Source organism: Hemicordylus capensis, chromosome 5 (genome assembly GCF_027244095.1).
Source record: "Hemicordylus capensis ecotype Gifberg chromosome 5, rHemCap1.1.pri, whole genome shotgun sequence".
Lineage (NCBI taxonomy): Eukaryota > Metazoa > Chordata > Lepidosauria > Squamata > Cordylidae > Hemicordylus > Hemicordylus capensis.
Genome location: NC_069661.1, coordinates 30,384,311 through 30,409,869, shown reverse-complemented (window position 1 = coordinate 30,409,869; position 25,559 = coordinate 30,384,311). Strand labels below are relative to the sequence as shown.

The following is a 25,559-nucleotide window of genomic DNA, read 5'->3' as shown; positions in this document are numbered from 1 at the left end:
TCAGTGCACGTGTGAACAACTTCACAATCTTTTTACTCTGTCTAGAGTAAAAGAATCCTGCATTATAATTGTAACCTGTGTTTTTCCAGCATTATAGAAGCAGTTTATCAAGTTATAAGGAATCCAGTTAACTATACTCCAGGTTGTCCTCCAGCTGCCTTTCTCCTTGTGGGGTGGGAGAGAGCCATCAGCGAGGGTATGGTATATTTGGAGTAAGGAATTTGTGAGCAAGAACAGGATTAAATGCTAGCCCCCATACCACTTCTCTGTTCAAAGTTGTAATTAAAAATAAGTAAATAAAATGCATCAGAACATTTAACATATTAACACATAATGTGCAATTATCCTTTTTATCATCAAGTAAATGATAGCTACCTTGAAAGATCAAGCAGAGCTTTGTCAAGTGTATCCTCCTCTTCCTGTAGTGCCAAATTCTACTGTCTGTTACTTGTATGCAGACACTCCTCTGCCTCATTATTTATTTACTTATTTGTTTGCTGCATTTATATACCGCCCTCTAAAAAACCTCAGGGCAGTTTACAATCCAGTCAAAACAACCAAAACCTAAACATCATATAAACCAATTAAAATTACCATAAATAAAACTTTAAAACATCATAAGCTTCACCCCTGCTAACTTGGCAAAGAGGCACCTTTTAAGGTGGTGATTCTCTTTATTTAGCAGGGGGAGAATAAATGGCCCTATCCACCCCCAGCACAGTACTTCCAGTGACTATTGCTGGTGTCTATCTTATGTTTCTTTTAGATTTTGAGCCCTTTGGGGACAGGGATCCATCTTATTTATTTGTTATTTCTCTTTGTAAACCGCCTTGGGCCATTTTTGGAAGGGCGGTATAGAAATCGAATTAATCATAATCATAATAAATAAAACCCACTAAAAGCCTGGTAAAACAGCTGTATTTTCAAAAATCATTTAAAAACAACCATTTGACCAGGCACCTACACTTACATAAGCCTCCGCTTTTGCCAGGCCCAATTCGCCATTCAGTAAAGTCTTTACCTTGAGCTCTGTTCTTGAGCAGAGACTTGAGAGAAATCAGGAAGCATTCAGTTGGGATACTTACCTAATTCTAAAGCTGCTATTAGTGCCAGAGCGACCAGAGCTTCATTCTGCATTATTACATGTTCGCTAGTTGCCATGGTAACTAAGTGCTTAATGCCGCCACTCTGAACAATGGTCCTAATTACATCCTAAAAAAATAAAGTATCAAAGGAGTGAGAAAAGACTGCAGTATGCTACAGATAAACAAAATGGACCAATTCACTAAGAAACACTATGTTGACATTAAGCATAAAATAAAAGTGCATATAGTTTACAACACTATAAAGTCACTTGGACCACCCGTATATGAAGCTGCCTTGTACCAAGGCAGATCATTGGAACATTTAGCCCAATGTCTAATCTGATTGGCCCCATTTGGGACTGAAATAATGCACCCCCACGTCTGACATCAGACGTGGGGTGTGTGTGTCTGAGGCCGCGCTCACAGCCCCTGATTGGTGGTGGCCCGGATTCTTTGAACCTGTTCGCCCAATAGTGGCTCCGCCCCTGGCCAAGCGACTTGAAAAACCCTTTAACTAGAGATGCCAGGTTACCACAAACAGTAAAGAATTATGATCAAGAAGGAACAGATCACCCTCCCCTTCCCCAGACATGCAAATGGCCAGGGGATTTCTTGAAGCAGAACGTTCCATGTTGGCCTGGCTACGTTTCCCTGCAGTATCTCTGAATCACAACATGGCTGACATCCCAAAGCAGTGCTCACACTTCTAAAGCCTACGGCTGTGTGTGAGGTCAACCCTCACGGAGGTCCCCATCTCCCAGCACAAACATTCCTGAAATGCCCCTGCAGCCCCTAGAAATGTGAGTACTTTGTTAGTTAGGAAGTCAGCCAGTGTTTTCTCCTATAAGAAGCAGACCAATAGGGTGTCATAGTTAGAGAAATAACAGAAGTAACTCCAAATCAGAGCAATCAGAAGAAATATGAAGATCAGGGTGAGAAAGTGACAACAGGTAGCATCTGTGCTTGCTTCAGAGAAGGGCTTCTTGTTTCAGAGTAAGGACAACTGTAGATGCTACCCAATATGTTCAGGCTATCAATGTTTTAAACAAGTTTGATGATTTTATCAGCTTGCATTTTAAAAGATTTCAGTCCTGTTTTTTTATGTGCTTGAATGCGATAGCAAAATATTTTGCACATTTATGTACCCAGTATATTTCTCCAAGTTGTAGCCAGAGTGTTAAACTAAAAAACTCTATTTAGACATCATGTGCACACTCGAACAAGTGCACCCTCCACACAGGTACAAATCTATACACAGATACAGTTATTCACAGGTTATGTTGAACAGTGCACTTTCTACCTATACCATGCAATTATTATTATTTATTATTATTTATCTGATTTATCTACTGCCCTTCCAAAAATGGCTCAGGGTGGTTTATATCAAACAAAAACAAAACAATTAAAATCAAAATGAAATTAAACAATTAAAATAATTTAAAACCAACATTAAAAATTTAAAACCATAAATCTAATTAAAAGCCTGGGTGACTATGCGTGCCTTTTAAAAAGTTGCCAGAGATGGGGAGACTCTTATTTGAGGGACCTGTATCTGTTTTACTTTTAAAATGAACAGAAGTACAGTCATTCACACAAACACATGTACAAGTGTACAGATGTCTGTACACCCATGCTACATAATGTCTGGATAGGGCTTATGACCGGAGAGCTTTGGGATAATCCCTGCTTGACTTTGAAGTTCACTGAGTATCCATAGAACAGTCTCACACTCTCAGCCTAACCTACCTCACAGGGTTGTTGTGAAAATAAAAAGGTGGGGGGGGGCTGGTCCAAACAAACGCAGCCCTGGTCCAAACAAACTCACTTGGGAGACATCAGCAGACACAGAGAGCGATGCTATGCAGGGATAAATGAACCCCCAATAAACAGTCATCACCGTGTGATGAGTGTTTGCCTACATCCATCCACTGCAAGGCTATAAGTGCCTCACCCTTCCATTTTCAAGCCATTAACTGCTGCTGCTCAGACCTTGGAGAAACTGATAGCTTGCCCACAGAATCACAGAACATTCTTTAAACAATTAGAAGGAGAGGCATGGTTTGTGAATTGTGTATTTTAAGTAATTGCCTGATTAAAAAAACAACATGCTTTTGTGTGTGTTTCTGTTGAGGGTAATACCATCTTTGCTCTCAAGTTTTTGAGATATCAACAACAAAGCACAACAGGAAAGGAGAGAAGAGCTCTCTTCACAAATCACACGCATATGTTGTTCTGTCAGTGTCACTGCAAAAGAGGCAAAAACATACACCTGCAACTCCATCAGCTGTATGTGTCAATTACATCTCTGTATATCTATTTTAGTGAAAGAAACCCAGTTTGCTGCCATAGTTTTGGCATTTAAAGTAGATTTAATATTTTGACTGTGAATAAGATGATTAAGTGAAAGGCAAGGCGATGGCACAATAATGGAAAAGGCATCCTTTTGTGCTTCCCTTTCTTGTTCCAGCCACAAGCCAAAACCCATTAAGAGAGAATGTGCTCAGAATTGCTTATATTTCATAGTATTCAAAAGAATTATGCTGTGACATTTTGCATGCAAAGCAACAATGCAAGCACAAGTCTGAAGCCTTGCTAACTTCCCTGGGGAAGTGCTGTAGATACAACTGGATACACAGCTGAGAATTTATTCCCAGGTTGCGGGTAGTTTTATGCAGGCACCCTGATCCAGAGAAACCAGGCTGCAATGCATAGAGAAACAGGTTTCTTCATGCAACCCATCATGTGCGCAGCGGGGGAAACAAAACATCCAACACCCAGATTTTGCCAGTACCGCACTCACAAAAAGTGGGTGATCTTCACTATTTTTCAAGTGGGGGCCACTTGGGCAAAAACCAAAACCAAAAATCCCTTCAGGATGAGAGCCATTTCTGACTGTGTTGACCTTCACATAGTACTGCATTTTTTTCAGCGCTGGGAGGCCCTTTAACAGAAATCGAACCCTCTCTTAAGAATTCTAGGAGGAAAGCACTGGGAAGGGCTAGACTGCTCAGTACTAGTCGGTGCATGCCTCCAAACACGGTGCAGGGGCTCAGGAGGGGTTTGTTTCCCTTACAAGAGCCCCCTGGCACCAGGCAAGGCACTGCACAGTGAATATGGTCTTCTCCACAGAGTGCCGGGGGAATGGGTAGAGGATTCAGCTTAATCCCAAGCTTTGCACAGACCCAACAAACAGTTAGTCAGGGAGTGGTACTTGAGGTTAATGGGGTTGAAGAACACCGATATAAGATGGGACCATCAGAGTCAGCTCATCAGCTGTAATGGCAGAGGGAAGGAGGAAGGGAGAAGGGGACGGCAGATTCTGGTTTTAGTCCAGACACTCCCTTCTCTCCTTCCAAACTGATGACAGTTTATGTCACAATGGACAGAATGGCTCACAACTAGGGATGTGCGGAATGTTTCAACGTTGAAACATTTTGACTCAAAACGGGCCACTTTGAGTGTTTCAAGCTCGAAACCGAACACCCTTTAAATAAAGGGCCTGTTTCGAGCTCGGAGCAGAACCACCTCCATTTTGATCGAAATGTTTCAACGTTTCACATGCCATTTGGGAAGTTTGTTTTCCCTTTCCTGATTGGTCTTCTGGCACTGGCTTCTGATTGGCTTGTGATCTCCTTGCTTCTTGGTTGGCTGGTTATCATACATAGCAAGTGCTGTCATGGCCAACTGTGGCCCCCTTGGCTGTGGGGAGGGAAAGGGAACATAAAAAATCAAATCTTCCTTCTTCCTGTTTTGTGGTTTTCTTTTCTCAGCACTGAGTATAATATGCTGTGCAATTGCTGCTATAACTATTTGGTTTTGCTGGATCTCAGATTGACAAAGGCATAACCTGATTGCCTTCCTTCCTTCCTTGAGTTGTGATTTGGTTTGTTGGTTCTCACAAACAGTGTTGTAGTGAGAAACTGACAGTGGCAGCTCTCTCTCTCTGTGTAATATTTCTTGGCAATTGCTGTGATGAGCTCCATGTCTGGCCTTGAGACTAACTTGTGCTTTACTCATTGCTCAAGTCTGCTCTGCAATCTGCATTGCAAGGTGTCCTCCGTCAAAATTTGTTTGAATTTTGCTGGATTTGGTTTTGCTGGATTAACCCTGCTAACTGGGCATGGAGGCACCTTTTAAACATGGTGATTCTCTTTATTTAGCAGGGGGAGAGTAACTGGCCCTATCCACCCCCAGGCACAGTACCCCCAGTGACTGTTGCTGGTGTCTATCATGTTTTTTTAGATAGGATCCTATGGGGTTTGGAGGGAAAGGTTAAAAAATTGTTTAAAATTGCCCACTTGCCCATTTCATTTGTGGACTGGGTGGTAGGTAGCACCCATCATGCCCTACCATCCAACCTACTTTGGTGTCCCTAGGAAATACACATGGGAAACAATGGGGTGTTTCAAATTTCCCCATGGTTTCCTATGGCCAAAATACTCAAAGCGTTTTGGGTTTGTTCCGTCAAAACAGCTGGGGCCGCTTGCTGTTTCGCTGAAACATTTTGGCCATCTGTATTTCGTTTTGAGCTTAAAACAGAACACATTTGTTTTGTGCACATCCCTACTCAAAACTGTGGTGCAGATTATTCTATAAGCAGATGGCTTCCTTCTTCATGGCTCCCTGGATCTGGGTCATGATTTTAAATACAATTATTGTTCACCATTATGAAAACCCATAAGAGCTCAAATCGTACATTGTGCTCTATGCCCAATGCATTTTGGCCAAATGCAAGGGCCCCGGGGCCCTCAAATGGAGGGCCAGGCAAAGGGAACGCAGGTAAAGCCCCACCTGGAGATGTACTGATCAGGCAGTATCAAAACAGGATATAAAAATATTAATATACATAAATAAGTATTGCTAGAAAAAAGTGCTAGAGATGCGGGCTGAAGGAAAGAAAGAAGAATGGAGGAAGGAACTGTGAGGAAAGTGGAAGAAACGGGGCTGGAGAGAAGGAGGGGCAGTAGAAGGACTGGAAAGAAAGAGGGGAGCAGCAGGGAGAGAAGCTGGAGAAGGAAATGAGGGACAGATGGGAGTTAGAAGAAGAAGTGGAAGAGCTGAAGGCCCATCAAAAACAAACAGTTGTTGGTGTTTTTGTTTTACCACCTCACTTTTCCAGCACTTTTGTAATAAATCCCACACATTTTTTTACATCTTCACCTTTCTTCTCTTGCAGCAGTATTTCCCAGGCTGAAAAGACGCTAAGAGAATACCTTCTGCCTCAAATCCAGTCTGTATCTTGCCTCTAATGTTCTTTTTCATCCTAGCAAAGCCTCAGTCTCCAGTGAGCCTCAGTCTGTGTGTTCCGCTTGGTGTCCTGAATAGCCAATTTTCCCCTCTGTTCTCCAACTGACTGCCTTCTTTTCGTATAACATCTTCTGTCCTTTCCCCTCACAACCCTTCAATTCCCTTCCCCCATCCCGAGATCTGGGTTTGATCTGTAATCTATTCTGTATATCTATTGTAATGATGCTCGCATTAAGACCAGCAGGCGGAAGTAATCTTATGTCTCCCCCCGCTTTTGGTATATCTTCCCCCCACCCTTATGTTTTAAACGTTTTCTTGTTCTTGATCTCCGATTCACTTTAAAGGTCTTACTTTATTCTATGTTTCAAGAGTTAGTTAGTTAGTTAGTTAGTTAGTTAGTTTGTTTATTTATTTATTTTTACATTTCTATCCCGCTCTTCCTCCAAGGAGCCCAGAGCGGTGTACTACATACTTGAGTTTCTCTTTCGCAACAACCCTGTGAAGTAGGTTAGGCTGAGAGAGAAGTGACTGGCCCAGAGTCACACAGCTAGTTTCATGGCTGTATGGGGATTTGAACTCGGGTCTCCCCGGTCCTAGTCCAGCACTCTAACCACTATACCACGCTGGCTCCTTGAGATTGAGATGTAATCAAGCTTTGCTCTTTTTCTACTTTAATAAATAAATAAATTTTCCAACAACAACAACAACCCCAACTCCCTTCCCCCAGACTAAGTCACTGGCTTCTGTTTGCTTCTTGAGTACAACAAAGTGCTTGTGCTTATCTTTAAAACTCTATATGGCCTAGGAGCAGTGTTCCCTGTAACAGGGATTCCCAGATGTTGATTACAACTCCCAGCATCCCCAATGGGATGCTGGGCCTTGCATTTGGCTGGGGTTTATGGGAGTTGTAATCAACAACATCTGGGAATCCTGTTAGAGTGAATGCTGCCTGGGACCCAGACAGTATAAAAGATAGCCTGCTACCACTTGGATCTGCCCTCGTGTTGAAACATGCCTCAGGTTTCAGTCAGGTACCCCTGACTGAGGAGGCCAGGCTGGTGGTGACCAGAGACAGGGCCTTTTTGGCTGAAGCCCCCTGCCTGCAGAATGGTCTCTCCAGGAAGATTCACCTGGCATCTCCTCCTATACCTTTTTCACACCCAGCAAGGACTTCTCCAGTTATCCAGGCCTTTTAAAACCTTGCTTGAATTATTTCTAAACATTGCTGACACAGATTTCCCTCCTCCTGCTTCTTGATTTTCCTACTGCTCTGCTGTTTTCATGGGCAAAAACCAGCAGTTCACCTCTCCATTGACCATATAACAAAGGTCTGAAGGAATAAATGCAATGGAACAAATATAAATTCTGAAATGTAAATGGGCTCTGAGCAGGTCTACCAGGTCCAAGTCCAACCCTCCATCAACTACTCCCTAATGGTTCAATGATATTCTGTTTTGCAACAACAGCTGTGGATTGACAAGATAGTAAGCCATTCTCTTGTCTCAAGTTTGGTCTCCTACCATGACCAGTATAACAGGAATAACAAGAACCTGCCTCACATGAGTGATTAAGTTTGGCAAGACAATCAATTTATGTCTAGTTCTTTCGCAAGTTACTTACTTTTGATTTGCTGTGTCGTATAAGGGCAGAGAGTAGTCTGTTTGACTCCCCCATCACGCCTGCGTGATCCTTGGCTTCACACCATTCCACCAGCCTTTCAACTAGCTTCACATTTTTCCCCAGCTGTTCAGCAGCTTCTGCTACATATGGTAAGAAGATGTCAAGTTGCAAACATACACATTTAAAAAATCCTAAAAAATACTCAACAGCAGGGAAAGCACAAAAGAAAGGTTAGGATTCTGAATGGAGAATGGGAATATATCAATCAATCAATCAATCAATCAATCAATCAATTAATGTGTGTATGTGTGTGTGTGTGTACCAATTGTAAAGTACATAGCAGGCTGCCATACACTGAGCCAGACCACTGGTCCATCTAGCTCAAGACTGGTAGCTGTATCAATCCGAGGTATGCAAGGTGTCAGTCCTGCCCAAAGATGCCAGGCACGAAACCTGGTACCTTCTACATGCAAAGCAGATATTCTACCAATGAGATGCATCCCCATCCTCTAAGGATTCCCCTGCTGAAAATGGAAACGTACAAGCCATCTCAGTCCCTAATGTGTCACATGGCTGTGAGGCAGCTTGGCTGGCTGACACCCCATCCTCTACAACAGGGGCCATTTTGAAGATGATCAGCAACCATTCTAGGCTCCTCAGAAATCATTTGTTTTTTAGTCTCCATAAACCCATGGGGCTTCGTGGCACAAAAGAAAAGTGTTCTATTTAAAACAAAGTTTTCAGCCTGTAGTAACAATTCTCCCTGGTAGTAGAAGGAGGAAATTCGAAACCTCCCTCAAGAGGGATCAACCAAAACAGACAAATGACTCTGCTGATATTCCTAAGCCAGAAAGCAAGAGAAAGGAAAGTTGCAGAGCATGTAGCCCCAAATTTAAGGTTTCCAAGGAAGTCACAGCAGGTTAAGAAGAAGAAGAAGGAGGAGGAGGAGGAGGAGGAGGAGGAGGGTGGCTCTCCAGCATGATCAGATGACACAAAAGCTAGTCTGGTGGGTGGGGGCTGAAAAATCAAAGAGAGTATCCTCTAGAAACCACCCACATAGTTTTCGAGAAGATCACCATGTATGCTCGTCTTAAGTAGAGCCAGGCAATATATTCAATACTTACCCTTTTGTTTGAAATCTATAATGAGCCAGAGACTACAGCTCCTCTAACTTGAGTATTTTAGTTACCAGATTATACTTAGTGAAATATCTTGCAATGAACCATGAAGAATCTGAATCACCTCATGTTATATTCATGACTGGCAGGCCTTAAAATCAGGATGGTTGACTAAGATAATACATGTGGGCTTCTTTTATAGCTGTAAGGGGTGTGTGTGTGTGAGAGTGTGTGTGTTTGCATGCACACACACACACATACACATCTTTTGCACCTTTTCCTGCACAACCCACACTCTGGTCTTCAACAAGCCAGGAAAAGTGAAGATTCTATGAAGCAAAGGTGCCATCTATGCTGCAATGCCAGCCTGAGCACTCTCAGATGACCCTTTAAATCCAATGAGGATGCATCAGGCCCCTAAAGCCCCAGTTCCCAAGCCAGCCCAAATGTCTGAGCACCTTGTTGTAATAGGTAGCTATACAGACTCACCTCCTCTATTTCAGTATCTGACCACCAGCTTGGCTTCAACCATACTTTGGTTCCCTGCTTTCACCTGCATGATCTAGTACCCAACCTTGGCCTGTCCAAGGTGTTCTGCATTTTCTGCCTCAATCATCCCAACTGTGGTCCGTCTCACAATTTGACAAAAGTGGCATCATTGCCCCATTTCCTGTCTTTCAGCTTTTTTTGGGGGGGGGGATCCTATTTCCAAAACATACACTGTAATCTTGAAAACCTTTTTTTAAAAACTGAAAACTAAAATCTCAGGATACTGGCTGATATACTGTGCAACATTATGTGCACACCACAACATAAAGTTTGCACAAATGCAGTTGTGCAATAGTTCCATAGAGCACAATAGCGCTCTTATGCAACTGTGCAAACATTACATTGTGACGAGCATGTAACAGTGTGCAGTATGTCAGCCACCGACTAACAGAAGTGCTTTAGAGGTCTCATGGTATCCCACATGTTCTGTACTATCTCATCCTGGCTTTTATGTTCTGCTCTCTTTTGCTGCATGGATGAAATCTGCAATTGTACTGGTGATTCAACATCTTTCTTAAATTGTATTCGTGATGTCAGGTTACACCATGGTCTCAGTGACAGCAATTTAACCAACAAAAATACCCTGGGGATTTTTATGGCACTTTTGTCATGTCCTTTTATTACGTGCAGGAGGTTCTACCAGTGGGTTGCTTTTTTTTGGTTTTGTTTTAAGTTGATGTCGCAGTTAATCAATTCATTAAACTATTCAAGAAAGAATTCCAGGAATGGAAACAGTGCAGTGTGAATGGCATCTGAAGCTGCAATATGTACATAGACATTTATCACATATCATGAGTGAGGCGAGTTGTGGTACATAAGTAAATCAAATGTTTAAACTGGTGTACAGATGCTACAGACAACCAACGCATTTAAGAAGTCAGTTCATGCTTTCTTCACTTTACACATACATTCAATTTATCTGAAGGATTTTGTTTAAAAAAAAAATCCTTTCTTCTTCTGAAAGAAATGTAGCAACCGATCAAAGGTAGAACAAAGACAGCATCATTTAACATAGAGAACAGTTTATTTTTACCTTGTGCATCTATTAACATTCTTAACGTCCCCAGGAGCTTGAACTGAACAGGGGGCATTTCGGATCTGAGAAACTTCAATACCGCTTCTGCCACACCAGCTGACAGCATCTTTGCCTTATTTACAACTGCATGAATAAAGAACAGACATTATCTCAAAAGGAAGGCAGAGACCGTGTGCTTACACTGCATGAAGAGCCTTCTTTTTGGAGGTAACCCATAAACAGCTTTCCCCAGATATCTCTAAAAACAAACTCTGTGGAAGATGAGGAAGATGCTTAGAGAGAGGAATACTGTCTGCTATTCCACTCCTTCTATCCCAGTTCCAATTTAACTAGTAGCAGCAATGCAAGGAAGGGGGACTAAATACATCGGCTGACATTCAGACTAAATGACTCCTGCATGGTCCTATTGAAATTCAGTAGCATTACTCCTTAGCAGCACTATTAAGCAACTCTGTATGTCAGCCATCCTTTTTTACTGAGTAGCACAAACCACTCGTTTGCCTTCTATATAGGGAATAGAAGTGGTTCATGAAATTCAATAAAATGTGAGTTTTTTAAAGAGGTATTGAATAATATTGAATGAAAGAGATAGAATGTGTTCAGTATAAATGTGTAAAGCAGCAAGAGAGAGAAAAAGAAACAGCAAATTAAGCAGCTGCCACAATGAGCATGCACTTCAGAGGTAGGAGTCCAAGAACACGTAGCCCATTTTTCACAAAATGGTATGCAAGAGGTTTACTGGAGAATACTGAACGGAGACACCCAGGAGGGGAACTTTAAAACGGGGGGGGGGGGGGGAATGAAAAATGGGAAGTGACCTTTACAGGTTATCTGACTACTAAATAATACCTAATGGCAGAGCGGGGAAATGACTTGTCTAGCGAGCAAGAGGTTGCCGGTTTGAATCCCTGCTGGTATGTTGCCCAGACTATGTGAAACACCTATATTGGGCAGTAGTGATATAGGAAGATGCTGAAAGGCATCATCTCATACTGCACAGGAGCAGAGGCGTATCTAGGGAAAATAGCGCCTAGGGCAAACACTGAAATTGCGCCCCCTGTCCAAGCATACTGTGTGGAGGTGTACTTGGAAAACTAAACAGAAGTGCCTGTCTAATTCTCTACTATGTATTGTAGCATCACCATTACATAAGTTTTAAAAATCAATGGAGAATTTGACTTTTCCCACATACTCTGTAAATAATTAAAGGATATGCAGAGTAAACTGTGTCACTGCTTGGAATATATTCTAGTCTTTCAGAAAGACAGTTAAAATGAGAGAAAGAGAGCAAGAAACTCCCAGTGGGCCTTAATATTAAGGATTTCACTTTGATTCAAAGACAAATTCACCATTAATAGCCATATTAGCAAGACATCACATTTAACTCACTTATCACAAGAAGCAAAGTAAGAGCAAATGAGTACAATCCTAGCTCATAAGCATCAGCTCAGTATTCACAAGCCCTGATTCTCTGTACATAGTGCCAATCTGAATATGTGTACAGTGACTTATATTATATATTATTATTTTTTACCTGTAGCCCCTTCGGGGGGCTTCCTAAAGGCTGGGGGGTTTGCAAATGTTCCTCCTCCCCCCACTGGCCTCTAGGGCCTCGCAGGGACCATTTGAGCATGTGCAGTGGCCATTTTTAAAAATCTTTTTTTAAAAAATGGCCACTGAAAACAAAATGGCCACTGTGCATGCTCAAATGGCCTCTGCAAGGCCTGGCATGACCTAGGGCCTCACAGAGGCCATTTGAGCATGCACGGTGGCCATTTTGTTTTTGGCAGCCATTTTTTTTTTAAAAATTAATTTTACAAAATGGTGCCCCCCTTCAAGTGGCGCCCAGGGCACGTGCCCTGCCTGCCCTACCCCTAGATACGCCCCTGCACAGGAGATGGCAATGGTAAATCCCTCCTGTATTCTACCAAAGACAACCACAGGGCTCTGTGGTTGCCAGGAGTCGACACCAACTCGACGGCGCAACTTTACTTTAAGTAACACCACCCAATTTGCCTTCTATTGACCCTTAACCTAGTGCACCACTTGCAATTAATCTCCAACTCGGTGAATATAGACTACCATACTGTTCTAATAATAAACAATAACAACTTTTATTTGTTAGCTGCCCCATAACAAATTGTTCTCTGGGCAGCTTACAACAACACAACAGTAAAAAAATAAAATCCAATAAAAAAACATACAATGAAACACATTACAACACAACATTAAAAAAAATACAATACAAAATGTTTCAAAAACTTTTTTTTTTAAACCACACAATTTTTTGTTCTGCTCTTTGCCTCACGGGAGATCAATGTGTTTCACAGGAGACAGATCTGAGAGTAGCTAGTTTTTATAGCCTCAAAAAGACGGAGAAGAGTCACCACTTTTTTTTTTGTACCAGTAATCCTCAGTGTCACCTGAAATCAGTCTAGCATCTAGCAAGAGCCTAGACTTAACCCCTCAACCTACCCAACACCTCCTGCACTATTTTAAAACTGTTACAAAGCTCCAGCTTTGGGGTTTCAACTCTCCTCCCACCCTGTTTTGTTTAACAACCTGATGAAGAGTTCTGGAGAACCCAAACACTTTCTCACTCCTCTGTGACATTTTAATTCATCCTAATAAACGTATTAACCTAATGTGATTTTTGGACAAATTTTCCCATTTGTCTGTACAGACGGGCTGACTGGTATTTCAGTCCTTGAGCTGCAAGAAATGTTTTCACTAGAAAGGGTAAACCGATGCCAGACTGGGTGAAAATATTGCTGCATGTTGCTTTATACTTTCCTGAATTTGCTGAATCAGTTTTGAATTATTTTACTGCAGTGATCCTTAAATTTTGATACAATCTGCCTTTAGATGGAAAGAAGAGTCCATTCTCTGTCTGTTTTCCAGAAGGACTGGAATATTTTCTTTTTATTTAGGTTAGCATTTGGCTAATTTAAGCAGTTTTCAGGCTGGGTTTTTAAAAAATAAATATTGTTTGCTGTTTTGTTTTATGACTTCATTGTTTTTAAATGATGTATACCACTTTGAATGGTGAAAAAGTGGCATAAAGTTATTTTACATAAAACAAATTAGTGCAAACTCTCTTTGATTAAACTGTTTATGAAGAATTCCATCTTCACATCATATAGGTTTGCTGCTTAGTTCAAGGGAAAGCTCTTTACTGGAGCCATGCTATACATTACACAGAATGAGACTGCAGATTTTTGGACAGTACCAGAATTTGATGTATTTGATGGGGTATGTATGTCATTCTTCTTCATGTCTTCACTTGTGCTAAAATATCCATGTAGTAAGCACCAGTGAGAGAGCTTTACTGTTGCCCCCATTCTGTTCTACTAGTTTATAATATGGAGGAAGATTTGTTTTTTTAAGTGGAGGGCATTCAAAAATATGACACTGCCCTCTACCTGTGGTCTGTAGTGGTCGAGTCCAGAAATCTACCCCTCCTTCTGTGCCCCACTATGTGTAGAGTTGACACACTGAGGTAGCAATGTGCACCAGCCCTGTGTATGTGAGTGAATGTGCACAGCGGCCATAGTGAAATGGACAGAAAAGTAAGACAAATGCCAATTGTAAAGTTCTTCGGGTAGTATGACTGTTATATTCATGACAGACAATGCACCTTGAAAACCGCTGCCCTCAATGCTGCAAGGAGCTGGTGCTTTTTGCTCAGTCTCCTGAGGCCTCCATTCTGCTGTGCATGGCAACCACACCTGTTCCACCCTTGTGAGGTTCTCCACCCCCGCGTGTGAAGCAGGAGACAGACTTTGCTCCATAACGCATTTTAATTAAAAGTGAGAAGTTAACTGGCATTTAGAAGATGGGCTAACAAGATGTTGCTTGTTCTGGCAGAGATTCCCTAGCTTGGAAGCTTATGTTTTGTTTTGTGTTTTAAGCATTCATGAAACTGCATTTCTGGGATTTTAATATTAAGTGGCATTTCATCTCAGAAACTTGGTATTCTGAATAAATGAATAAGTGAGGCAGCAGAATAAGAATGAGAATTTTTTTATGTGACAGGTGCTTTCATAGTCTTTAATTATTCCTAATAACTATGCAAATATATACAAATAGTCCTGGAAAGCAAACAGTTTGCTGACAGCCCACATTCTTGATAGAGAAGTCATTAACAGAAACAGGACATCAGACCTAACACAGCACAGAGTACATGGAGAAGGGAGAAGTAATTGAAGAGGCTCTGTGAATTGAAGAGGCTCCACACTATTACAATGACTGACGTACTACACAAAATTTCATGGGGTTTGCAACATAACGTTTATATAATTGTGCAAGAGCACAGTTGTGCTAAATATAAAAACCACACAAACCCATTATTTCCAATGGCCATCAACCGTGCGATTGTATTTGCACAATTCTTGCATTTAGAACAACAGGGCTCTTGCGCAACTGCATGAATGTTACATTGAAACTTGTATGAAACATTGTGAAGTATGTCAGCCATCTAGTCTATATCAAGCTCTCTTGGAAGTCCTTCTAGTCCCGGGGTTTTCACCCTTGGATCCCTATGTGTCATTCTTTAGTCAGGATGTCAGCCATTATTTATATAGCACTTTCCCCAAGTATATTAGTATACTATAGTATACTAATTTACTATAATATAATAGTAAAATATCTCAGTAAAATTTACAACATCCTGTAAGGTCGGCCGGTAGGCTTTTTATCCCTTTTTATTACAGATAGAGAATCAAGGCTGAAAAAGAATGGCTTACCCAATGGGTTATGGCTCAGTTAGGATTTGAACAGTTGACTTCTAGCCCTCTAAATGCATCTTAATCATCAGAGAACTGAGGCAAAGACTGAGTGATTTGCACAAGACCACATGATTTAACACAAGAAAACGTCATTACCTCTTTCCTTGGATTTATTTGGGGTTTGATAATGTGCTAAAATGTATTTGTTTGGGGTTTGGTAATGTGCTAAAATGCCTACCGGGAATAGCAAGGTTTCGGAGTGCACTCAACGCTGCATGCTGCACAGTGACATTTCCATCTTCTACATGCCTGTCCAGCAAGTCCATCAGCTTCTGAACGATACCATTATCCACCATATGGATACAGTTTCCATCTGAAGAAGACCAGAGCATTGTAACTTTTAAATGAAGGATCACAGAATGCATAAAATGCCCCTCTGTTAAAAGCAGACCTGCCCCATCAATCTCGGCTTTCCGATTACAGAGTCACGGCACCACCGGATCAGTTGCATTCTTGTGCTGCCCGTTAACCTTTTACAACAACACAGAGAAAATGATGAAGCCCATCAACAGCCCAAGGGATAGCTGTGCCCGAAGTGAGGCACAAAATGCTGTCTTGCCCCATGCCCCTGGTAGGGGCCAGCTCCCTTTCAAAACTGACCCTTACAAGCTTTGAAAGTGGTGAGCAGGAGGGAAGGCTGCCAGCAGCCTCCTCTTCTCTCCTAGTTTTAATTCACAGTTTTGCAGGAGGAGGAGGAAAGGTGCTCCTTGCAAATGTCAGATTTGTTCTGAAAAGCATCTGACGGTAGTGGCAGTGGCCATCTTGCCTGAGGGCACTGATGCAGTAGCAGTGGCCATCTTGCCTGAAGACTGTCTGATGCCCCAATAATCTGCCGTCTGAAGCAACTGCCTCAGCTCACTTCATGAAAGGTAACCCACCCGTCAGTACTGAGTGTCCAACCTGGGACACAGCAAAGGCTATGCACACCTTTCCACGGTGTCTTTGTCAAGTGATACTGATATAAGCTGATAGCCAACCACGCCCACTGGCTCAGAGAGGCTTGTCTTTTTACAGCACATCCCCATTTGGGACAAATATTCTTCTCATGCCACCTCATACTCTGGATGAATACATTTTAAAAATCATTTTGACAGCAAAGTTTCCAAGCCAAGTGGCCTTTCACCTACTCCTACTTCTTTCATCACACTTTCAGAGACCATTTCTCCATCTTACCACTCAACTTCTATTTTGAATTAACATTTAACCAAGGGCCTGTATTTTAAGTCCTGAAAAAACAAACAAATGTTTCCAGAAGTCAGGCCTGTGTTAAATTGTTTACAATCTCCCATATAAACCCCCCTTTACAAATAATTACACATTGTCACAGCCCTACTGCTGTTTAACTGTAGTGCCAACAGCATGGCCGAATGTTCACCTTTATTATTCTTACCGTTTCTAGCAAAATTTGCAATTGCCAAAGCTCCTGCAAGCTGCAGCTGGTGGCTATTAGATGGGATCCATAAAAGCACCCTTTGGAACACACTGCCTTTTCCTCCTTCAAATAGTTTTTGCATTGATTCATCTATAAGCAAAAGAAACAAAGCACATTCAGTCGATGTAAGGAAAAATATGCACCTGTGAAGTTATCTTATACCGAGTTAGCCCCCTCGGTCCATCTGGCCCAATAGTGTTCATTCTGAATGGCAGCAGCTATCCAGGGTATGAATCAGGGATCTTTCCCACCCCTGCTACCTTTTAACTGCTGATACCAGGGAGGGAAACTGGAATTTAATACATGCAATGCATGTATTTACCACTGAGCCACATAAGAGTTGATAAACTATTTTGTCTGTTGTATTCAATGCAAATCCATTGAATTAACTGGGCTTATAGCACATGTAAATGCTCACTTACAAAATAGGACCAACAGTTTCAGGAACTGCCTGACAATCTGTTTAGGTGGAAAGGGTGGTCACAGGGCACGTTTTCGGGTGAAAAATGTATGCACTGCCAGGAGCAGAGTCAAGATTTAATCCATTGTCTACAATGGAGCCAGCATGGTGTAGTTGTTAGAGTGCTGGACTAGGACTGGGGAGACCCAAGTTCAAATCCCCATTCAGCTATGTAACTAGCTGGGTGACTCTGGGCAGTCACTTCTCTCTCAGCCTAACCTATTTCACAGGGTTGTTGTGAGGAGAAACCTAAGTATGTAGTACACCGCTCTGGGCTCCATGGAGGAAGAGTGGGATATAAAAGTAATAAATAAATAATAAAATGGGATAGCTAGCAGGTGAGGGCTCGTTAGGTCACATTTTATTAAAAATAAATGTGGTGAGCCAACAATAGCATGAGAATTCTCTGAGGCCCTTTAGGGTGAATTATCTGAATTCCCTTTGGGGTGAATCTACATGCAGTACTCACCTCCCAGCAGTAGTAGAACCATGAGATCTGAGGCAGTTTTAAGCTCAGCAACATCATCTTCTTTGTCGCTATCTACGGTCTTTTGGACTATCTCAAGTAGACACTCTACAAGGCCTGCTTCAACCAGCTGCAGTTTAATGATATCTGGTGGAGAACATCAAGAACATAATTGGGCCCATAGTTGAAATACGTCTCATCAAACCAAATAAGAGACATACATTAAGAAAATCAGAAATAAAGAAACCAGGAATGCCCTACAGCAGGGGTTTTCAATTTAGGTCCCCAGATGCTGTTGGACTACAACTCCTATCATTCCTCAGCATTCAGCCATGGTGGTAGGGAATGATGATAATTGTAGTCCAGCAACATCTGGCGACCCAAGCTGAGAATCCCTGACCTACAGTATGATGAAATAGCAACAACTGGGTGAGCCACATAGGGACAGTGTTGTCATTCCTTCATTTATGGAAGACACAAAGACATCTTTGTCAGCCTTCAGGGACCATGAGTATGATTAGTCATTGAAAATACAGGTGGCTCTTGTTATCCGCAGTTCCGTTACCCACAGTTTTGCATATCCACGGTTGGGAAATATAGACACGACATCATTATCTGCAGTACAGTGGTTTTGCATATCTGTGGGTTTTAGCACCCGGTTTCATCCTTATATGGTTGTGCTCTTCCTGCAAGTGTTGTGAAAGGAGTTTGGAGGAAGAGGGAGGATTGCTTTGGTCTGAATTTCTTGAATTTTTTGTGCTTCTAAAAGCCATTTCTAAGAGCATTTGGCAGCCTTGGGTAGCCTTTGGTATCCTTGGGGAGCCATTGGCCGTATTAGGAGCCGCTGCTGTAGAGCCTTTGGAGGCTTTTTGGAGTAAATCCTTTGCAAGCTTGTGGGAGCCCTTTGAGCGGTTCTTGAGCCATTCTTGTGGAGCCTCTTGCAACATTGTGCAGCATTAAATTTTAATGCTGATTTTAACTTTAATAAATTTAATTTTAATGTTGAAGTTTTATTTTTTTATTTTAAAAATTCAAATTTTAATCTTGATGATTAATTACAGTATACTACTGTACTATATAACTGTACATTTAAATTGCAATTAAAAACTCAATTGACTTTACGTAGCCATTAAAATTGCTTTTAAATACTATATCCATTAAAATTGATTTCAGATACTGTACAGTATCCATTGAAAATTGATTTAAGGTACTGTGTCCATTAAAATTGATTTTAAATAGCCATTTAAAATTGATTTAAATTATGAATTACTGTACAGTACTTTATTAATTTTGTGGGGGGGAGGGGGGTTGTCTTGCAAAATTACTGAACTGTACAGGACTGGACTTTTTGTTCCTTCCTCTACAGCCAAAATGAGCAAGCACACAGCGGAGAGCTCTGCTGAGAGAAGCAATAAAAAGACTTGGAAAATGCTGCCCTTGAGTAAGAAGGAGAAGCTGTTGGATATGTTGGCTTACTGGAACACCGCAGCATCCATTGCACACCATTACAGCATCAATGAGTCCACTATCCACTCCATCAATAAAAGAAAAGCCAGTATCCATATGAGTGTGGTATCTGGCATGTCTCAGAGTCTTAAGATGGCATTCCATCCACACAATCCCAAGATGAAACAGATGGAAAAGGCCCTCAGTTTGTGGATAGAGGACCAAGCCCAGAGAAATGTGCTACTGAGTGGACCAGTCATTTGCGAGAAAGCACTGTGGCTCTACAGGCAGTTTGTGGTGGAAGGTGGTCAAGTGGCAGGAACATCTAAAGGCGCTGAGTGTGGTTTCCAGGTGAGCAAAGGCTGCTTTGAAAGATTCAAGCACCACCATTACAGCCTCCATAATGTCAAGCTGGCAGAGGAATTAGCCAGGACGGTTCACAAGGCAGCCCAAATATTTCCAACAGAGTTCCAGTGGCTGATTTGAGTCCAGAAGGTACAGGCCAGAGCAGGTCTTCAATGCTGATAAGATGGCCTGTTCTGGAAGTGGATGCTATCCCGCTCTTTCATCAGCGAAGAAAAAAGTACTGCTCCGGGTTTCAAGGCAGCCAAGGACCCCTTCGCTCTGCTTGTATGAGGCAATGCTGCAGGGAGCGTGGTCAATCCCATGCACTTGTACTGAGCACTGAACACTCGTGCCCTGAAAGGGAAGAATAAGGAGAGCATGGGTGACCGCAGTGGTTTTCACTGACTGGGTGAACAACTGCTTCCTGCATGAGGTGCAGAGATTTCTGGCCTCCAAGAAGGAGGCCTTCAGAGTCCTCCTGCTGCTTGACAATGCCCTGGCCATCCTGAGATCCTGCGGTTCACACACCCCGAACCTGGAGGCTGCTTTCTTGCCGCCCAACACCATCTCCTTGATAAACCGATGGACCAAGGTCTGATTGGCAACTTTCAAGTTGTACTACTCGCTGACCTTCAGGAGGATGCTGGATCTCATGGAGGCCAATCCCTCAGTCGATTAGCAATTGCTGGAGGAGCTGCAGCATCATGGACTGCACTGAGATCATCATGGCATCCCTTGCAGATATCAAATCCCATACATGGTACGCAGTGCGGAAGAAGTTGTAGCCTGGGGCAGTCCATCTGCTGCAGCCATTCCCACAGTAGCAGGTGAAGTGGAGCGGATCACCAACCTTGTGTGCACCATTGGTGGAGAAGACCTGCAAGACACTGAGCCACATGAGTGAGTGTGGAACTCCTCCAATCCCATCAGGAGGAGTTGACAGAGGAAGAATTGGAGGACATCATCCAGGCAGCTCCCTGAGAGTAAGGAAGAAGAGGAGAAAAAGGAAGAGATGCTCCCCAAGACGTTCACCACAAAGGGGCTTTCTGAGATTCTACAACTGGGAACTGCCTTGGCCGACAAAGTTATCATAGTTGATCCCCTAATGGAGCACAGCATCAAGTTCAAAAGGCAGCTGGAGGCTACTTTACAACCCTATAAGCACACCTACCAGGCTCTGCAAAGCAAGGGAAAGCAAAGGACAGTCACCAGCTACTTTGTAAAGGTAGCTACATCCATCACCACAACTGCGGAGTCATCATCGGAAAGAGACACCCCCATTTCCCATGGCTTTGTGGAGGAAGAGGATGACGGCGACAATGCTGTCGGCAGGCCTGTTTCTGCAGGGCCTGCTTCTGGTCCAAGCAGAAGACTGGCGATAGGGTGCTGTAAACTCCAGCAGTGGAGTGAAGGAACTCCACTGCTTTCAAAATTTGATTTTTGCTGCTGCAGGCCAGAGACTGGGGAGACATGGAGTGCTGCAAACTCCAGAAGTGGAGCAGTGGAGTGAAGAAACTCCCCTGTGTGTGTTTACATGAACTGATTTTAATTCTGGGCACCCCCTTTGGCCATCCTACCACCCAATCAGGCCAGAGGTCTGTGCTGCTAAGTGCTGGACTTCATGATTACGCATTACTGGAAGAATTGGGGGCCCCTGCTGGAGCGCAGGGAGAGTGGGAAAGCTGAAGCAGCCAAGGTACAGTGCTGTGCTCGATCCTTATTTCTGCATTTCCCGTCATTTCAGTGACTTCTTGGCTAATTCTCAGGGCTCCAGAACCTAAGCCCACCCCCACCCCCAAATTCCCACTGACTCAAGGTTTCATTATTCGTGGTTTCGTTATCTGTGGTTGTACGCTGGAATTGAACCCCTGCGAATAATGAGGGCCACCTGTATTCCCACATACTAGAAGTGGCTTCAGATTATAGCATTTTATGCTTTAAAAACTTGCCTTCAAAAATGTAATCTTCCCAGAGAAGATTGCAGACATGTGTAATGCATGCATGCATAAAATATGAAATCACTGATTAAGAGAAAACAATTAATTGAAACAGGTCAGCATAAAAATCCAGTGTAACCTAATTACCAATTTAAGAGCCGCTGATGATGATGATAAGAAATATATCAATCATAAAAATGCCTCTCAAAATAGAATTCAGGGCACATCTAAAAATGCGATCTCTTCCCTGGGGAGAGAGTTCCACAACTGCAGAGCCACCACAAAAAGGGCTTTGCCTCTCTTACTTGCCAATCAGACCTAAGACTGAAATACCGGTAGGCCGGAATACAGAGCACACCGGTGGTCTTTAAGAAAGTCTGCTTTTCAAATCATTTAGGAATTTAACAGTTATATGATACCACTGTTTACCTCCCCCACCACCCCTGTGTGTGTGTGTGTGTGTGTGTGTGTGTGTCTGTCTGTCTGTCTGTCTGTCTTTCTCATACCAAGTCAGACCGTCGGTCCATCTAGCTCAGCAGTGTCTACAGTGACTGACAGATGGTTTCTGGCAAGGTTTCTCCAAGGTTTCCGGCAGGAGCCTCTCCCAGATAGCCCTATCTTCAGATGCCAGGGAGTGAAGCTACTTTCTGCATGCTATCAGATACTCAGCCACTGAGCTCCGGCTCCATCCCCTAAGGCAAATATCTTACAACAGGATAGTGCTCACACTCAATCACCCATCCAAATGCAAACCAGGGCTGACCTTGCTTAACAAAGGGGACAATTCATGCCTGCTACCACAAGATCAACTACACACACACACTCACACACACATCAGAGGACAACACTTCAAAAATCCGAAGAAATGGGCTCCAGCTTATGGAAATTTATGCTACAAAAATGTTACCTTTTAAGATGCCACAATACTCATTTTAATGCAGACTTCACATGGCTACCCCTCTGGAAATTAATGTTTTAAAAACCACACAAGGGATAGTTTACGATAACATAAATGCATCTGGAATGCACACACGCTTAAGAACAATAACAGATGCCTCTGGCATTTTCCTACTGATTTACAGAGACAAATATTGAATGGCAACTTGCAGACGGATCAATACAAGGTAAACAATTTGCCACTCTTTACAATGGGGATTTATTTGGCTTGCTGAGATATACCAGTCATATTATACAAAGTGGCTATTCCCGCAACCAGCCAAAACTGGGCTAAGGGAGTGCAGCCCTGTCTTGGCTGGTCATGTGTTGCCACGGGATTTGTGTGGCCCCTGGCAGCCAGCCCTGTAAAATGCACCCCCCACATGAGGTTAGCGGAGCGAGCGCTCCGCTAACCCCGTTTCTGTGATTGTGAGTCACCATGGCGACTCATGAGGAGACCCCCAACTGGGAGGCTACAACAAGCCTCCAGTTACCAGGGGGTTCCCCAGAATGCCCCATGCATTCGCACATGAAATCCTGGGACTTCCGGGGGCCAGGGCCCCCCCCGATCCCTGCCACCCCAACCAGCTCTATGACGGAGCCAGTAATCATGTGGGTGGCCAATCTGGCTGCCCAGGGCAAGCTCCCTGCTCATGTGTGGGGAGAGCAGGTCAAGGTCTCATGGCACTTCACACTGCTTGTGTGCAGCACCTCATAGGGACATAGGAAGCTGCCATATACTGAGTCAGACCATTGGTCTATCTAGCTCAGTATTGTCTTCACAGACTGGCAGCGGCTTCTCCAAGGTTGCAGGCAGGAATCTCTCTCAGTCCTATCTTGGAGAGGCCAGGGAGGGAACTTGGAACCTTCTGCTCTTCCCAGAGCAGCTTCATCCCCTGAGGGGAATATCTTACAGTGCTCACACTTCTAATCTCCCTTTTATATGCAACCAGGGCGGACCCTGCTTAGCTAAGGGAACAAAGTCATGCTTACTACCACAAGACCAGCTCTCCTCTCCAGTGACTAGCGAGCCCTTTTTCCTGCAAGGCAAAATCATATGCTTCTCCTCTATGGAAACAAGAGGTGGGCCTTTCCTGTAGAGGAGCAGGTGGCTTCTTGTTGAGCATTCTCAGTATCCTGTACATTTTGCACACTTATAAATAAATTATCCTCCCTGTGCATTCAGAGTTAGTGCACTTGTATGGTGGACTGTTCTGCACACCTGGATCAGTGCTAAATTATCAGTGCTAAATAATGAGTGGCGTGTACCACATCAATGTTTTAGGTATATTTAATGGGTGTTTGCTTTCAAAGGACTAAAATAAGTCAAAAATGAACCTAAGAGGAGCCACTTTGTGGTTACATATAAAGGGTCTGTATTTTTGCATACCCATTGTATTATGCTCACCATCTTATCTGTAGTGCTAGACAGACTTGTTCATACCTGTTAAGATTCAAGGCCTCCTAAATTTCTGGACATGTTATGAAACTGGGAGGAGGGACAAGTGAGTGAAAAATTCTTTAATTGAGGCCGGAAACAGGGTGTGATGGCAGATGGGAGACACCTTGAGTGGAAACTGAAGTTGTTTGGATTATGGAGGACAGAGGTCAACTTTGCGAGCTTTTTCTAGCAAGCACTTTGAGAAAGAGATAGATAAACAGATTTTTATTATGAAGCTTGCATTTTAGGGATCTGGTGCTTGTAACAAGGAATCCAATAAGGATTCCCTTTTACAAGCACTGGGGGAACCCTACCGGGTTGAAAAAGGGCAGGTGTGGGGGGGCCAGCGAGAGGTTACTTTATGCACCACCACTGCAGCATGGCTATCCTAGGCCCCACCAGCACTCCCCCCACAATCAGTGTGAGCTCACAAATAGCGCAAAGGCCATTTGCGTCACCACACAATTCGCCGGTTCGACCCGGTTCTAGGCACAAACCAAACTGGCTTGCAAACCACCCAGAGTGGTTCTATGCAAACCCCTAACTTAAGAGTTGCTTCCACCACACTAAGGGCTCTTTCAGATTATATTAGGAAGTGCTGATCCAAGAGCATTTTCCCTATTTCCACACACTTCAGGAGCCTTGCATGTTTCTTTCCAGTGTGATTTCATGCCCAGTCCATATTCATAGCAGGTTCTTGCACAATTTTAGCAGTGTCACCTGATGGCCAGCTCTTGTTCTGTGAAGAACGGATTACAGCTTTTTTGGAAAATGGTGGTTCTTTACAGAAAGCAAGAGCTGGCCAGCAGATGGTGCTGCTAAAATTGCACAAGGATCCTGCTGTGTAAATGGACAGAGCGGGAATTTATGCTGGAAAGGACCACACAAGCTTCCTGAAGTGTGTGGAAGCCAAGATCACTTGGAACAGAGCAGGAACAACACTTCTTAATGTTGCCCGGAAGAGCCCTAAGAACGTTATATCTATTTTCATCCCTGTCTTCCTGCCCCATTGAAAAGTAAATAATAGTTTAAAACTTACATATGTAAATCAGCTATATACAATAGGCTGAGTCATGGTTTGCACAAAGACAACTTCAGCTAGGCAGCTCCCTTCACTACAAGAAGTATGATTTAATGAAATGCCCGTTTTTATGTTTTTCCCCTCCTTTCAGAAACAAACAGTTATCAACTTCTCACCATTTTCTGCCAAAGGAGCCAAAACTTCAAAAATCATTTCTTTCTTGTCATGTTCTATTTGCTTCCTGAACAATTTTACAAGCTCTTCAGCAATGTTTGTGTAGGCGAACTGCTCTTTGCTTGATTCTGTGAAATCAAAAGGGGAAAGCTAAGTGCACAGAAAAACAAAATCAAAAGGCAGAACTGTTTTCTCTTCAGTTTATTAGGAGGTTACTCGGTGCAGTGATTAATAGAGCTAAAAACTCTTCACAGACAGGAACAATACACTCCAATACTTAAGCCTGTCACTAAATGAAAAGAAAAACACCTAGGACTTTTAAGATAAATGTGCTGACCTAAATTATTAATTATGTCCAAAGCTGTTAAAACTTGCACCAGTGGAACGTGGACGTACCCATAGCAACAGCGAAATTACTAACATATAAATTAAGTCTTCGGCTGCCGTCAGCCAAATGAG

General features: G+C 42.9%; 1 protein-coding gene across 6 annotated transcripts in view; it reads right to left on the bottom strand.

Moving 5' to 3' along the window:
• RAP1GDS1 (Rap1 GTPase-GDP dissociation stimulator 1) overlaps positions 1-25,559 on the bottom strand; it is a 180,885-nt gene that overhangs the window by 8,892 nt on the left and 146,434 nt on the right. For all 6 annotated transcript variants that reach the window (XM_053255245.1, XM_053255246.1, XM_053255248.1 and 3 more), the window contains 7 exons: positions 25,103-25,228; positions 17,804-17,947; positions 16,833-16,964; positions 15,621-15,755; positions 10,653-10,778; positions 7,953-8,092; positions 1,086-1,212 (listed from right to left, as the gene is read on the bottom strand). In XM_053255245.1, coding sequence (XP_053111220.1) covers positions 1,086-1,212; positions 7,953-8,092; positions 10,653-10,778; positions 15,621-15,755; positions 16,833-16,964; positions 17,804-17,947; positions 25,103-25,228 — 930 coding nt within the window. The remainder of the gene's footprint in view (positions 1-1,085; positions 1,213-7,952; positions 8,093-10,652; positions 10,779-15,620; positions 15,756-16,832; positions 16,965-17,803; positions 17,948-25,102; positions 25,229-25,559) is intronic.